The sequence below is a fragment of the Siphateles boraxobius genome, unplaced genomic scaffold (assembly GCF_051911475.1).
Source record: "Siphateles boraxobius isolate OS27281-9 unplaced genomic scaffold, OSU_SipBor_1 19, whole genome shotgun sequence".
Lineage (NCBI taxonomy): Eukaryota > Metazoa > Chordata > Actinopteri > Cypriniformes > Leuciscidae > Siphateles > Siphateles boraxobius.
In genome coordinates, this window is record NW_027508799.1 from 34,797,501 (window position 1) to 34,810,909 (window position 13,409).

Here is a 13,409-nt window from a genome sequence, read left to right on the forward strand (position 1 = left end):
AAAACTCGGTTCTTTGGTTTCCAATTTTGACAGCGCATTGGCTGGCTGTGTACATCGATTTGATCAAATCATAGAATTTCCCCCCTATTCCACTGTCGATAAGTTTTAGGTATAGTCCTTCGTGCCAGATTGAATCAAAGGCTTTCTTGAAATCAATGAAACAAGCAAAAATGTGTCCTTTGTTTTGATGTACATATTTGTCAATTAGTGTTTGTAGTGTAAAAATATGATCGGATGTGCGACATTTTGGAAGAAAGCCGATTTGGCATTTACTCAAGGCATTGTGCTTCATAAGGAAGTCTAAAAGTCTGGAGTTTAAGACGCTGCAGAGAACCTTCCCCAGGTTACTGTTCACACAGATGCCTCGGTAGTTGTTGGGGTCTAATTTGTCTCCGTTCTTGTGGATGGGGCTGATGAGGCCCTTGTTCCAGATCTCCGGGAAGAACCCTACACACAGAACATCATTGAACAGTTTCAGCATGGCCAGTTTGAAGCTTTGGTCTGTGTGTTTCAGCATCTCGTTCAGGATGCTGTCGACACCACAGGCTTTCTTGGGCTCAAGGACTCCTAATTTTTCTTCTAATTCTTTCATTGTTATGGGGAAATCTAAAGGGTTTTGATTTTCTTTAATTGATCTTTCCAAATTGTCTAGTTTATTAATTATTTCATTTTGTTTATAATTTTGAATTTCAGTTGGGCTGTATAAATCTTGGAAGTGTTTTTTCCACTTCTCCCCATCTTGAATCGCCAGAACTTCTTGATTTGGTTTGTATAACAATTTCCATTTATCCCAAAATTTGTGTGAGTTTATAGATTTTTCAATTTCTTCAAACTGGTTTTGCAGAAACTGTGCTTTTTTCCGCCGGAGTGTGGCTTTATATTGTTTTAGTGCCTCACAGTAAAGAAGGCGGAGGTCCGGATTATCTGGTTGTCTGTGTTTTTGATTTGATAAATTTCTGAGGTTTTTTCTCAGAGCCTTACAGTCCAAATCAAACCATTTGTCTGTATCTAAATATTTTTTCTTTGGTTTAACAATGGACAAATTACTTTTTTGTGCTGTTTTGTAGAATATGTTGTTTAGATCTTGTACTTCCTGATTGATGCCGAATTGATTTTTTGGGTATTCCTGTATTTGGAATGAATGTATGAGGGATTGTATTTCTGAAGATTCAACAGCAGTGCTGTAATTAGTGCCACTGTTTTCAGTCCATTTGAAAGACATTAATTTGCTCATTTGATACGGGGTCCTAATTGGTTTGGGTGATGTTTCAGATTGCTTTAAATAGAGGATGATTTGGCTGTGGTCTGAGAAAGGTTTGAGGGGTTTGACTGTGAATGCTCTCAAAGAGGAAAGGTCTAGATCTGTGATGGCATAATCTACAGTGCTGTTACCAAGAGCTGAGCTGTAGGTGTATCGGCCGAGCGAGTCTCCTCGCAGTCTTCCGTTGACGATGTACAGAGCCAGTCCTCTGCAGAGCTGCAGGAGCTGCCGTCCGTGAGCGTTCACGGTTTGATCGCAGTTTTGTCTGCTGGGGTAAGAAGGGTACAGGTCGTTATTGCCTGTGATGAATCTGGTCCCGTGCGATTCTATGAAATCGAATTCTGCTCCTGTTCTAGCGTTTAAATCACCCATAAGCAGCACATTTCCCTGGGCCTGGAAATGGCTGATTTCTCTTTCTATATTTTGGAAAGTTTCCTCTTGGAAATATGGAGACTCGGGGGGTGGAATGTAAATTGTACAAAGGAAAACAGGCTTAGATGCTGAAATCATTCCTTTTTGTATCTTAAGCCACAGGTGGTGCTGTTCTCTTTTGATTAATTCTATGGCCAGTTCAGATTTGATCCATATTATCATCCCTCCCGAGTCTCTCCCTTGTGTGACTGACGTGAGTTTGACTGATGGTAATATTATTTCTCTGTATCCTGAGGGACAGCCAGTGAACGCATCTCCTCTACACCAGGTTTCCTGTAAGACGATGACATCTAGGTCTTGGAGTTCTTTCATAAAATCAGAATTTCTACTTTTTAGGCCAAAGACTGAGGAGTTTAGACCTTGAATATTCCACGTAGAAAAACTAAGTGATTTTATCATAAACTTTTAAAATAATGTGTATGGTATGTTTGCTATTTTGAGAAAAGAGAAATGATGTAAAATTACAATAGATTAAAATAAAACAATGAATGATGGAAGTAAAGTTATTATAGGAACTCAAAACATTAACAATTCCATATTAAATGTACATTAATACCACAGACTTAGGTAGGTGAGGTTTTTTTTTTTTTTTTTTTTTTTTTTTTTTTTACCACTGTCCACTGTGTGTTAGTAGGTGAGAGCAGATGATACTCAGCATGTGTTGGATGTCGTGGAGCTCAGCGTTGGCTCGGTCTGCTCCTCCGTTGACAGCTTGGGCGTAGCTCGGTCTGCCGGGCCGGGCCGGGAACTGTTGTGGACGGGCTTCGGCTGCTGGAGCTGTCGGGCTGTTGTAGGACGGTCTCGGTCTGTAGGCTTCAGCTGCTGGAGCTGTGGGGATGTTGTAGGACGGTCTCGGTCTGTAGGGATCCTGTCTGGGTGCTGTAGCTCGGTGTGGTGCTCTGGGTGGTGCTCCGCTCGGGGCTCTAGATGAGCTGTGGGCTGGGATGTAGTTTGCTGGAGTGTGTCTCGATGGATTGGCTGGGTTAGGGCTGGTTCTGCTCCACCTGGGACTGGTCTGGTTGGTCCGGTTTAGAGTGACATCTTTGAGTCTCTTTGCGAGGATATGTACCAGGTTTTTATAAAGGTGGACGTGGTCGTATAGACATTCAGTGTCCAGGTCTGGATGATGGGCCAAGTGGACGTTGGGCAGGAGGGCACAGTGTCTAGAGATGCTTGAGTTTATTTTATTTATTGTGTTGAGATGGAAATCTCTCCTCTGGAGTAGAGTGGACAGGATGATTTTTGAGCTGGGGAAAGTTTTTCTAGCTTTTTCCACGACAGCTCTGAGGGAGTCAGACACTCGGTCCTGCTGGCTCCGCAGGTCGTTGGTGCCCGTGTGGATAATGATGTGGCTGGGCCGGCCTAGCTGGGACTCTGTCAGGAGCTCCAGGGCTTTGTCAGTGGTGGGACACCACAATTTAACAGCTCTGTGTTGGGGGAAAAGTTTCTTTACATCGATGAATTTGCCGTTTGAATCGATGAGTAGGGCTATTTCAGGTTCCTCTGTGCTGGTTGGTGCTGGGCTGCTGTGAGACGAGGGCTGATGCTGCTGTGCTGTGGAGTCTGGCAGGGGGCGCTGTGATGGCTGTGAGCGGTCTGGGTCGGGTCTCTCTGCGCTGACGGATGGGTGTTGACTGCTTGTGTTGGGCGACTCTGAGGTGGAGGGCAGTATTTGAGCTGTGTGGGTCTGCTCTGGTTCTCTGGCCAGGAGGAGCTCACTCAGCTGCTCTCTCAGGGCCTGGATCTCACTGCTCTGCTGCTCTCTCTCCTTCTGTATCTCTCTCAGCTGCTGCCTCATCTCTAGTGTGGACTGTTCTCTGTCCTCCAGCTGCAGTCTCAGTGCGGTCAGCTCACACTGATAGCTGTCCCTCTCTGTCTGAAGCCGTCTCATTTGCTGTGTGAGGGCTGACAGTCTCTGTGTTAAGTGCTCTGTGTTCTGCTGGAGTTCAGTATGAGCTGCACATGTGTCTGACGGCTGCTGTCTGAGCACAGATTCTCTGAGCTGCACCATCTCCATCTCTCTCTCTCTTACTCACTCTCTCACTTTCTCTCTCTTTCTTACTCTCTCTCTCTCTCTCTCTCTCTCTCTCTCTTTCTTACTCTCTCTCTTACTCACTCTCTCTCTCTCTCTTACTCACTCTCTCTCTCTCTCTTTCTTACTCTCTCTCTTACTCACTCTCTCTCTCACTCTCTCTCTCTCTCTCTCTCTCTCTTACTCTCTCTCTCTCTCTTACTCACTCTCTCTCTCTCTCTCTCTTACTCTCTCTCTCTCTCTCTCTCTCTCTCTTACTCACTCTCTATCTCTCTCTCTCTCTCTCTCTCTCTCTCTCTCTCTCTTACTCACTCTCTCTCTCTCTCTCTTACTCACTCTCTCTCTCTCTCTGTCTCTCTCTCTCTCTCTCTCTTACTCACTCTCTCTCTCTCTCTCTCTCTCTCTCTCTCTCTCTCTCTCTCTCTCTCTCTCTCTCTCTCTCTCAAACGGGCGTGTGCCACACACAAGGTAGGGCAACAGATTAGGTGTCCCTAAAGAAATATATCTATTAGTTCCACATTGTAATGGATTTGCTTTCTCGTCGGTTGTTTGACATGGCTCCAACCAACCAACTCGCGTAGTTTTCAGTGTGTTTGTGTCTAGTTTGTGAAGTAGCATCGCTAGCTAAAGGCTACCGCTAGCTATTACTGGATTTTAAAGATTATCTTTTTTATGCACCCATGTCGTGTGTCATTCTTACCTTGATCTTGGTGTTTACGTTTCAAAGCCACTTTCAACAATTTCCCCGCGAGAGTATGCCATTATTCAATAATCTAACAAAAGTAATAATCACTGTGAAACATGTAATTTACGTGTGTGTCTGAGGTGATTTAATTGCTACATCATAACCCCGAAACTCCAGCGCGACAATACTTTGATGGTCGGTCAGAACAAGGCAGAGTGCCGCCGCCTCCAGCAGCTGCTTCAGCACATAAACAAACATCCCCGCCTACACACACGTCAAATACACAGGGATGATTATCGGCCTGTTCACATCGGCCCTGTTTTGACATCGGAACGATACCGATGTGTAACTAATTGACCATATCGGCCGATATATTGTGCATCACTAGTATATAGTCCTATCTATAATAAATAGAAAATTAAACTGAATATATCAAATGAATTGATAGTCCTGCTGCACGGGTTTTCGTAATTATTCCAGATAATATAACAAATAAATAATTATTGACAGGCCTACTTGTTAAAAGGGCTTTGTGTATTTCATTTACTAGGTTATCTACTGTCAATATTAGAAAACAAGAATGAACAAAGGAATTAAAACGAATTGAATAAATAAATAAATAATAATATTGACGCATGTTTTTCTGTCTCATTTTTGCAACATCTCTCTCTCTCTCTCTCTCTCTCTCTCTCTCTCTCTCTCTCTCTAAAATAACTGCATTAGCCTAATAACTGCATAAAGCCGTGAACACACTTATTAAGGCCAGTTATGGATGTAATTTGATACTTATGACAATATGACAGATCATGCCCAAACGCGTGTTCAGCGCGTTCAGTCTGTGTTCACAGTCGGTGTTTAAGACCTGCTACAGTCGATGGAAACAGTCAGTCTTCGAATGTTTCAGCGAGTCGTAAGTGTGTCCCCATCATTAGTCTGCTATCAGTGGCTCAACCCTCCGTTACTAACTCTAAAATGACGTTTTGGAATTAGCAACAGAGGCATGGGATTAGATGCTTAAGAAATTACTCCTACATACAAGAGCGTTTTAATGACAAAAGCTTGACAAATGTCTTGAAATGCATCATCTTAACAATGTTTCGAGGTGTGGTAACTATAGTATAAGCGGAATAATTGACTTCAGGCCGTTGAATTATTAGAAAAATAATGCACACCTGAGACACCGCATTATTTTTCTAATAATTCAATGGCCTGTTGTCAATTGTTCCTTACATAAATGTTTGGCTAGATAAGAGTCTTAGTCTGTGGGACTACAATGTTTAAATCCAGAGAAATCAGCAGTGTTAACGAGTGTAACGGGCCATGACATCATATCCGCGTTAACCTCGAATTCCGGATTTACTTCCGTAGAAACCATGGAAACAAAAAAGACGCTTTTAATATATTATGTGTTTTATCAGACAGGTGAGCAACTGTTTGGATACATTCATCGACAAAAAACAAATCATTGTTATATACAAAGTTAGTCTTATTGTTTGAATCTGTTGTTTTTCTTGATTTTCTGCATGAATGAATGATTGAGGCATTTGTATAGCGCTTTCATATGTACTATTGTACACCCAAAGCGCTTCACAATCATGTCGGGGTCTCTCCTCAACCACCACCATTGTGAGCATCCACTTGGATGTAACATGTTCTCATAACATGTGCCTCAGAGAAAACACTTTTTTATCAAGTGCTTCATATTAAAAGTAACAAAGCACAAAGATTATTGTGATTATTGAATGGCAGGTGTGCAACAAATGTTTCATGAAGTTTGTTCATGCATCAACAGAAAACAGCACAGACTAAAAGATTTTACATTTAGGAGACAGCTCTGACTCTATAATAACCGGTTTCAGAGGCCCGTACCACACAACCAGCACAACTCAGGGTTTGATAAAACCCATCAAATCCAGCCTGATTACAAAGATTACCTGTGGGCTAATCTATTGTTTGTTGCTAGTAATAACTGCAGCATTATATATGACACTTATGACCTCAACTCGAGCGTCCTCAGCGGTGTGTGTGTTTGACCGCTGTGTTCTTGTGGGTTCACAGGTGTGCAGGAGAAGATGGGCATCATGAACCGAGGCGTGGTGTACGGCCTGTGGGACTACGAGAGCGAGCAGGAGGACGAGCTGTGCTTCAGAGAGGGCGACAGCATGAGCGTGAGCCGCAGGGAGGACGAGGACGAGACCGAGTGGTGGTGGGTGCGCATGGGCGACAGAGAGGGGTACGCACCCCGAAACCTGCTGGGGGTGAGTGACACCACACACACTCACGCTCTCCCACGCTAGAGTAGAGACCATAGACTGTAATGTTTCTGAAGAGCATTTCTGAAGCCCAAAGTGGGCGGAGCCGGCCGTCGCCATCTTGGCAGCGTCACTCCCGGATAAACGAAAAATGTGCAAAGAGGCGGATTAGCTGAGGTGACGTGACGCTAACAGCAGACAAAAGGCTAGTAGTGACATCATTTAACTTATTTAACATTCAATACACATGCATGAAGTTCAAAACAAGAAGGGTATAGCCTCATGAAAAAAGAAAACACGCGAATATCGCGGTTGCTGCGGTTACTTGCATTCTTCGGCGGTTGGCTTCTCAGTAGCGTGGTATTACAGTATTGCAGTTATCAAGACAGCCCAAATTCAAATTGAACCACTCATAGTGCCAGGTGTTCTGGGTGGGGATGAAAGATCTCCCCCCTGCCTGTGACAATACATCTCTGCGTAACGGGAGAGACCACGGGTCTGCCCTCCTCCCTCACTCTGTAGAGTGTTGGGGATATAAACGCTATCGGTGGGGATGCGTAAAGAAGAGTACGGGGCCATTCGTGCGCTAGTGCATCGATCCCCAGAGGCGCGCTCTGATCTTTCAGGGAGAAAAACAGAGGACACTGAGCATTGTCACGGGACGTGTACAGGCCCACTGTTGCTCTGCCGTATATTTACCAAATCTGTTCTACCACTTACTTGTTCAATTTCCACTCTTCGTAAAGGGGATTGCCGCTGGACAGCAGATTTGCACCTTGGTTCGTGACACACTGTACGTGCGTCGCTCTCAGGGATAAAAGATTGGCATTGCTCCACAAAATCAGTTTGCGTGCCAGCATGTGCAAGAGAAGTGATCTGAGGCCTCCCTGTTGATTTATATAACCCACAACTGTAGTGTTGTCCGTTCTCACGAGAACATGATGCCCTTTCAGTTAAGGGAGAAAATGTTTCAACGTTAGAAACACGGCCAGCATTTCCAGATAGTTTATGTGAAGATTGGTCAGATGATGACCCCATCTTCCATTCACTATCCTGCCCTCGTGAATGCCCCCCAACCTGACAATGACGCGTCCGTCGTTATGACATTTCTGGCTTGAACAACGCCTATGGATACCCCTTGAACTAGAAAGGTTGGGTGACTCCACTGGCGCAGTGCCAAGACCGTCTCTGACGTCACTCTCACTCTCCTTCGGGAGTGGCGTAATGGGTCCAGCCTCAGAGACGCTGCCCAGCGCTGAAATACCCTCATAAACAGTCTGCCTAGGAGAATAACTATCAGGGCTGAGGCCATCAGTCCCAATAGCCTGAGGCATGTGCAGAAAGAGACCCTTTTCCCCCTCTGAAATTCGCCCAGGCTTTGGGTGAATTTCCCCACCCTGTCCTCTGACTGTCACACTCTGGAGGTCACCCACTCCAGTGACAGCCCCAGATATGTTATAGACTGTGTGGGAATCAAAACACTCTTTTCGGTGTTTAATTGTAAGCCCAGTTTTTGTATATGTCCCAGAAGAATGATTGTGAGATCTCTGCTTCTCGCTCTGACTGAGCTGTCACCAACCAGTCGTGTATGTAAGTAGCGAATGCCTTTCTCCCTGAGTGGGGTCAGGGATGCTTCTGTACATTTTATAAATACTCTTGGGCTGAGAGACATGCCAAAGGGTAGAAAGGGTAGATATTCGTATGTCACTCCAAGGAAAGCAAACCTCAGGAATTTCCTGTGGGGTGGATATATCTTTGTGAAAATATGCGTCTTTCAGGTCAATTGATGTAAACCAATCGTCTGGCTGCACCAGTTTTAGGAGTGTAGAATGAGTGAGCATTCTGACCTTGTACTTTAAGTATTTGTTCAGTGCACGCAGATCTAATATGGGACGAAGGGCACGAGTTCCTTTCTTTGGGATGACAAATTATCTCGAGTAAAACCCACTGTGGCTTTGTTTAAGAAAAGGGCGATAAGAGTGGTCCCATCTGAGCAAAGTAAATTTCTTCCTGAAGAACATGCTTTAACTCTCCCCGCACCTATCAATGAATTATCCCTTTGAAATGTGGGGGGGAAGGGGCACACCAATTGTTTATTCACAGCTTTCTGGTGCCATCGAGTGGCTGAGTCGAGAACGAGTTTGTGGTCTGTACTGTGCATGCGTGGGCTTTTAGCGCTTGGGCAGAGTCAGAGTGGCTCATCACCTCCAAGGGATTGATAGCTTCCCGAGGACACGTTATAATCTGTTCTTTGAGCAAAAACATTTATGTTTTGCAACATTCTCTGAGGGTACAGTGAAATCTTTTAATTTTGAACATGAAAAGTGCTTTTGACTAGTGGGTGGGTGTGCACCACTGCACCGTCTCTTTTTCTTTTCACCGCTCTGCTTCCCCTGACCCAACCGGGCGCTGTTTTCCCTACAGAACATCTGGGAACTGTAAAACTTGTGACTTGTCGAACGCTGAGCGACTGAGGGTCGGGAGATAGCAAGCTGGGGGGCTGTTGACTCCCTTCCCTGGGGAAGACCCCGTCAAACTGTCTTCCTCCTCCTCGCTCCCTGAAGATGGGGATGAGGAGCTCTGAGCTGCTGCAGGAGGACAGTTCTTCCTAGGCCAGGCAGATTTCTGTTCCTGGACTCCGCTCTGACCCGCTGCATTCACGGTCAGCCTATGCCGTCTCGCAATGCGAAAGTTAGGGGATGGGCGGGCCGTCGCTTGTGCGAAGGTCTGTCGGGGTGGCGGAGGTGGTGCAGAGTTGCAAGGCCTCATCATCCCTCTTTTTCTCTTCACATCTCTTTTGCATCAGTGCCAGAGCTGAGCCGAAAATGCCCTCTGCAATTACCGGACCATCCAGGATGGCTTCTTATTCTCTGTAGGAGAGATTAGCCAGATTAAGCCATCGTCCTCTCTCCTGGATAACCATTGTGGACATGGCTTTCCCAGACGCAGAGAGAGATCCGTGACAACACAGATCTCTTCCCAGTGTGTGTGACCTGGCATGGTAGATGCTTCGTCTTGCAGCTCCGCTTGGTATGCGGTCAGCAGAGAGATTGCGTTTATGGCCCTGACAGAGAGCATGACTGCTTTATAAACACATTCCTTCATGCTCATCTGGAATCGGTCCGCTTTAGATGGCAACGTCGGATTTGCAGCTGCCGTGCGCTTCGGTTGCAAGTGCGAGGCAACTGATGGCTCTGTGGGGAGCATTCGGAGAAGGCCTTCCTTCTCCATCCCCTCGGATCCTTGGAGAGCGGATCCTCCTTGGCTTGTCCTTCCACGTAACCGCAACCTCCTCCAGGAGCTCTGGAAAACTCGGCAGCCTCTTACCCTCATAGTGAGACTCTGCAGTCTCTGCTACCACGGTCGGCCACAGAATATTTTGTTTCCCTGCAGCGCGTTTGCACAAATCTTGCAGATCAACACTGAGAAGCGGGGAGGATGGTGCCGCAGCGATAGGGTATGATTTTACCCCATAATTCAGAATATTGGCAAAATCAAAATGAGCTGAATAATGACAGTCTCTTTAGAGCTGATTTACAGCAGTTTGAATTAGTTTCATAATTGATGAAGTTTACAACATTCATCAGACAAAAGTCTGCAAAAATACAGAAACGTTTGCTATGCGCTGTGGTCTACTCCATTTACCTTTGGTGTCGCTTCATTAAAGCCTGAATTGCAAAATATGCATGCAGTATTTGTGAACCTATAATTGATATTTCTAACTGACATGCTAAAGCCAAAGAAACACTGTCTGTGTGTATCATAATCGTTTTCTTTTCTTCCTCAACAGTTGTATCCAAGAATCAAACCTCGCCACAGGAGTCTGGCGTAAATGAGCGAAGACTTCAATCATCATCATCATCAGCGCTAGTGAAACTCTTCATCATCATCATCAGCGCTAGTGAAACTCTTCATCATCATCATCAGCGCTAGTGAAACTCTTCATCATCATCAGCGCTAGTGAAACTCTTCATCATCATCATCAGCGCTAGTGAAACTCTTCATCATCATCATCAGCGCTAGTGAAACTCTTCATCATCATCAGCACTATTGAACCTCTTCATCATCATCAGCGCTAGTGAAACTCTTCATCATCATCATCAGCGCTAGTGAAACTCATCATCATCAGCGCTAGTGAAACTCTTCATGATCATCAGCGCTAACCTCTTCATCATCATCAGCGCTAGTGAAACTCTTCATCATCATCATCAGCGCTAGTGAAACTCTTCATCATCAGCGCTAGTGAAACTCATCATCATCATCATCAGCGCTAGTGAAACTCTTCATGATCATCATCAGCGCTAGTGAAACTCTTCATCATCATCATCAGCGCTAGTGAAACTCTTCATCATCATCATCAGCGCTAGTGAAACTCTTCATCATCATCATCATCATCAGCGCTAGTGAAACTCTTCATCATCATCAGCGCTAGTGAAACTCTTCATCATCATCATCATCAGCGCTAGTGAAACTCTTCATGATCATCATCAGCGCTAGTGAAACTCTTCATCATCATCATCAGCGCTAGTGAAACCCATCATCATCATCATCAGCGCTAGTGAAACTCTTCATGATCATCATCAGCGCTAGTGAAACTCTTCATCATCATCATCATCAGCGCTAGTGAAACTCTTCATCATCATCATCAGCGCTAGTGAAACTCTTCATCATCATCATCAGCGCTAGTGAAACTCTTCATCATCATCAGCGCTAGTGAAACTCTTCATCATCATCATCATCATCAGCGCTAGTGAAACTCTTCATCATCATCAGCGCTAGTGAAACTCTTCATCATCATCATCATCAGCGCTAGTGAAACTCTTCATCATCATCAGCGCTAGTGAAACTCTTCATCATCATCATCATCATCAGCGCTAGTGAAACTCTTCATCATCATCAGCGCTAGTGAAACTCTTCATCATCATCATCATCAGCGCTAGTGAAACTCATCATCATCATCAGCGCTAGTGAAACTCTTCATCATCATCATCAGCGCTAGTGAAACTCTTCATCATCATCAGCGCTAGTGAAACTCTTTATCATCATCAGCGCTAGTGAAACTCTTCATCATCATCATCATCAGCGCTAGTGAAACTCATCATCATCAGCGCTAGTGAAACTCTTCATCATCATAATCATCAGCGCTAGTGAAACTCTTCATCATCATCATCATCATCAGCGCTAGTGAAACTCATCATCATTATCATCATCAGCGCTAGTGAAACTCTTCATCATTATCATCATCAGCGCTAGTGAAACTCTTCATCATTATCATCATCAGCGCTAGTGAAACTCTTCATCATCATCATCATCAGCGCTAGTGAAACTCTTCATCATTATCATCATCATCGCTAGTGAAACTCTTCATCATTATCATCATCAGCGCTAGTGAAACTCTTCATCATTATCATCATCATCGCTAGTGAAACTCTTCATCATTATCATCATCAGCGCTAGTGAAACCCATCATCATCATCATCAGCGCTAGTGAAACTCTTCATCATTATCATCATCATCGCTAGTGAAACTCTTCATCATTATCATCATCAGCGCTAGTGAAACTCTTCATCATTATCATCATCAGCGCTAGTGAAACTCTTCATCATTATCATCATCAGCGCTAGTGAAACTCTTCATCATCATCAGCGCTAGTGAAACTCTTCATCATTATCATCATCATCGCTAGTGAAACTCTTCATCATTATCATCATCAGCGCTAGTGAAACTCTTCATCATTATCATCATCATCGCTAGTGAAACTCTTCATCACGCTTCTACTTCAGTCCTGTTGGATGTTACTGTGATATTCATTCTTTCTGTCTCTTTTCACAATATGATTGAATAGAATTAGCAGATTAGAATGAACTTTATATTTGTATATCAAGACTTTTTCCACTAAAATATATTTTCACAGGTTATTGTGGCCTGTATTTTGTATTCTGCGCTTTATTGAAGGATTTTTGGCGACAAGCCAATCTTGGACAAAATTTTGATGTTTTTCTCATATGCACAAATGTTTAACAACTGAAATGTAAATGTATTTGTTGAACCATGCTGGAAAAGTTAGGTTATTACAGTGAATTTCTGCCTTGATTATGAAAGTCCATTGAGACTGGAGATTAACGTAATATTGTGACAGATTTTATTATGCATTCCTTTCTTCTGTTCAGCAAACAAACCTGTTTTTGTACATCTTCAGACTCTGTTATTTGACAAACCAGCTGGAGGTTTAATGTGATCAAAGAATAAAAAGCCACTGAACAGTTTTCATGAGTGAAGTGTGTAGCTGTGCGTTCTGTACGAGTGAAGTGTGTAGCTGTGCGTTCTGTACGAGTGAAGTGTGTAGCTGTGTGTTCTGTACGAGTGAAGTGTGTAGCTGTGTGTTCTGTACGAGTGAAGTGTGTAGCTGTGTGTTCTGTACGAGTGAAGTGTGTAGCTGTGTGTTCTGTACGAGTGAAGTGTGTAGCTGTGTGTTCTGTACGAGTGAAGTGTGTAGCTGTGTGTTCTGTACGAGTGAAGTGTGTAGCTGTGTGTTCTGTACGAGTGAAGTGTGTAGTTGTGTGTTCTGTATGAGTGAAGTATGTAGCTGTGTGTTCTGTACGAGTGAAGTGTGTAGCTGTGTGTTCTGTATGAGTGAAGTATGTAGCTGTGTGTTCTGTATGAGTGAAGTATGTAGCTGTGTGTTCTGTATGAGTGAAGTATGTAGCTGTGTGTTCTGTATGAGTGAAGTGTGTAGCTGTGTGTTCT

The 13,409-nt window shown here is 44.1% G+C and overlaps 1 protein-coding gene across 1 annotated transcript; it reads left to right on the forward strand.

Moving 5' to 3' along the window:
• The first annotated feature begins 6,005 nt into the window (after positions 1 to 6,005).
• LOC143742410 (apoptosis-stimulating of p53 protein 1-like) lies at positions 6,006 to 12,928 on the forward strand. The gene is made up of 4 exons (XM_077235260.1): positions 6,006 to 6,036; positions 6,469 to 6,668; positions 10,453 to 10,558; positions 12,411 to 12,928. Exons 1-3 carry the CDS (start codon positions 6,006 to 6,008, stop codon positions 10,492 to 10,494), a joined length of 273 nt encoding a protein of 90 aa, XP_077091375.1. The 3' UTR covers positions 10,495 to 10,558; positions 12,411 to 12,928.
• Positions 12,929 to 13,409: the final 481 nt, after the last annotated feature.

What these genes read in the sequence shown, in the direction of transcription:
- LOC143742410 (XM_077235260.1), top strand. Translation starts at nt 6,006, where the DNA reads ATGTCGGGGTCTCTCCTCAACCACCACCATT. An exon ending in TCTCCTCAACCACCACCATT is followed by an intron (nt 6,037 to 6,468) that starts GTGAGCATCCAC and finishes GTGGGTTCACAG; the next exon opens with GTGTGCAGGAGAAGATGGGC. An exon ending in CACCCCGAAACCTGCTGGGG is followed by an intron (nt 6,669 to 10,452) that starts GTGAGTGACACC and finishes CTTCCTCAACAG; the next exon opens with TTGTATCCAAGAATCAAACC.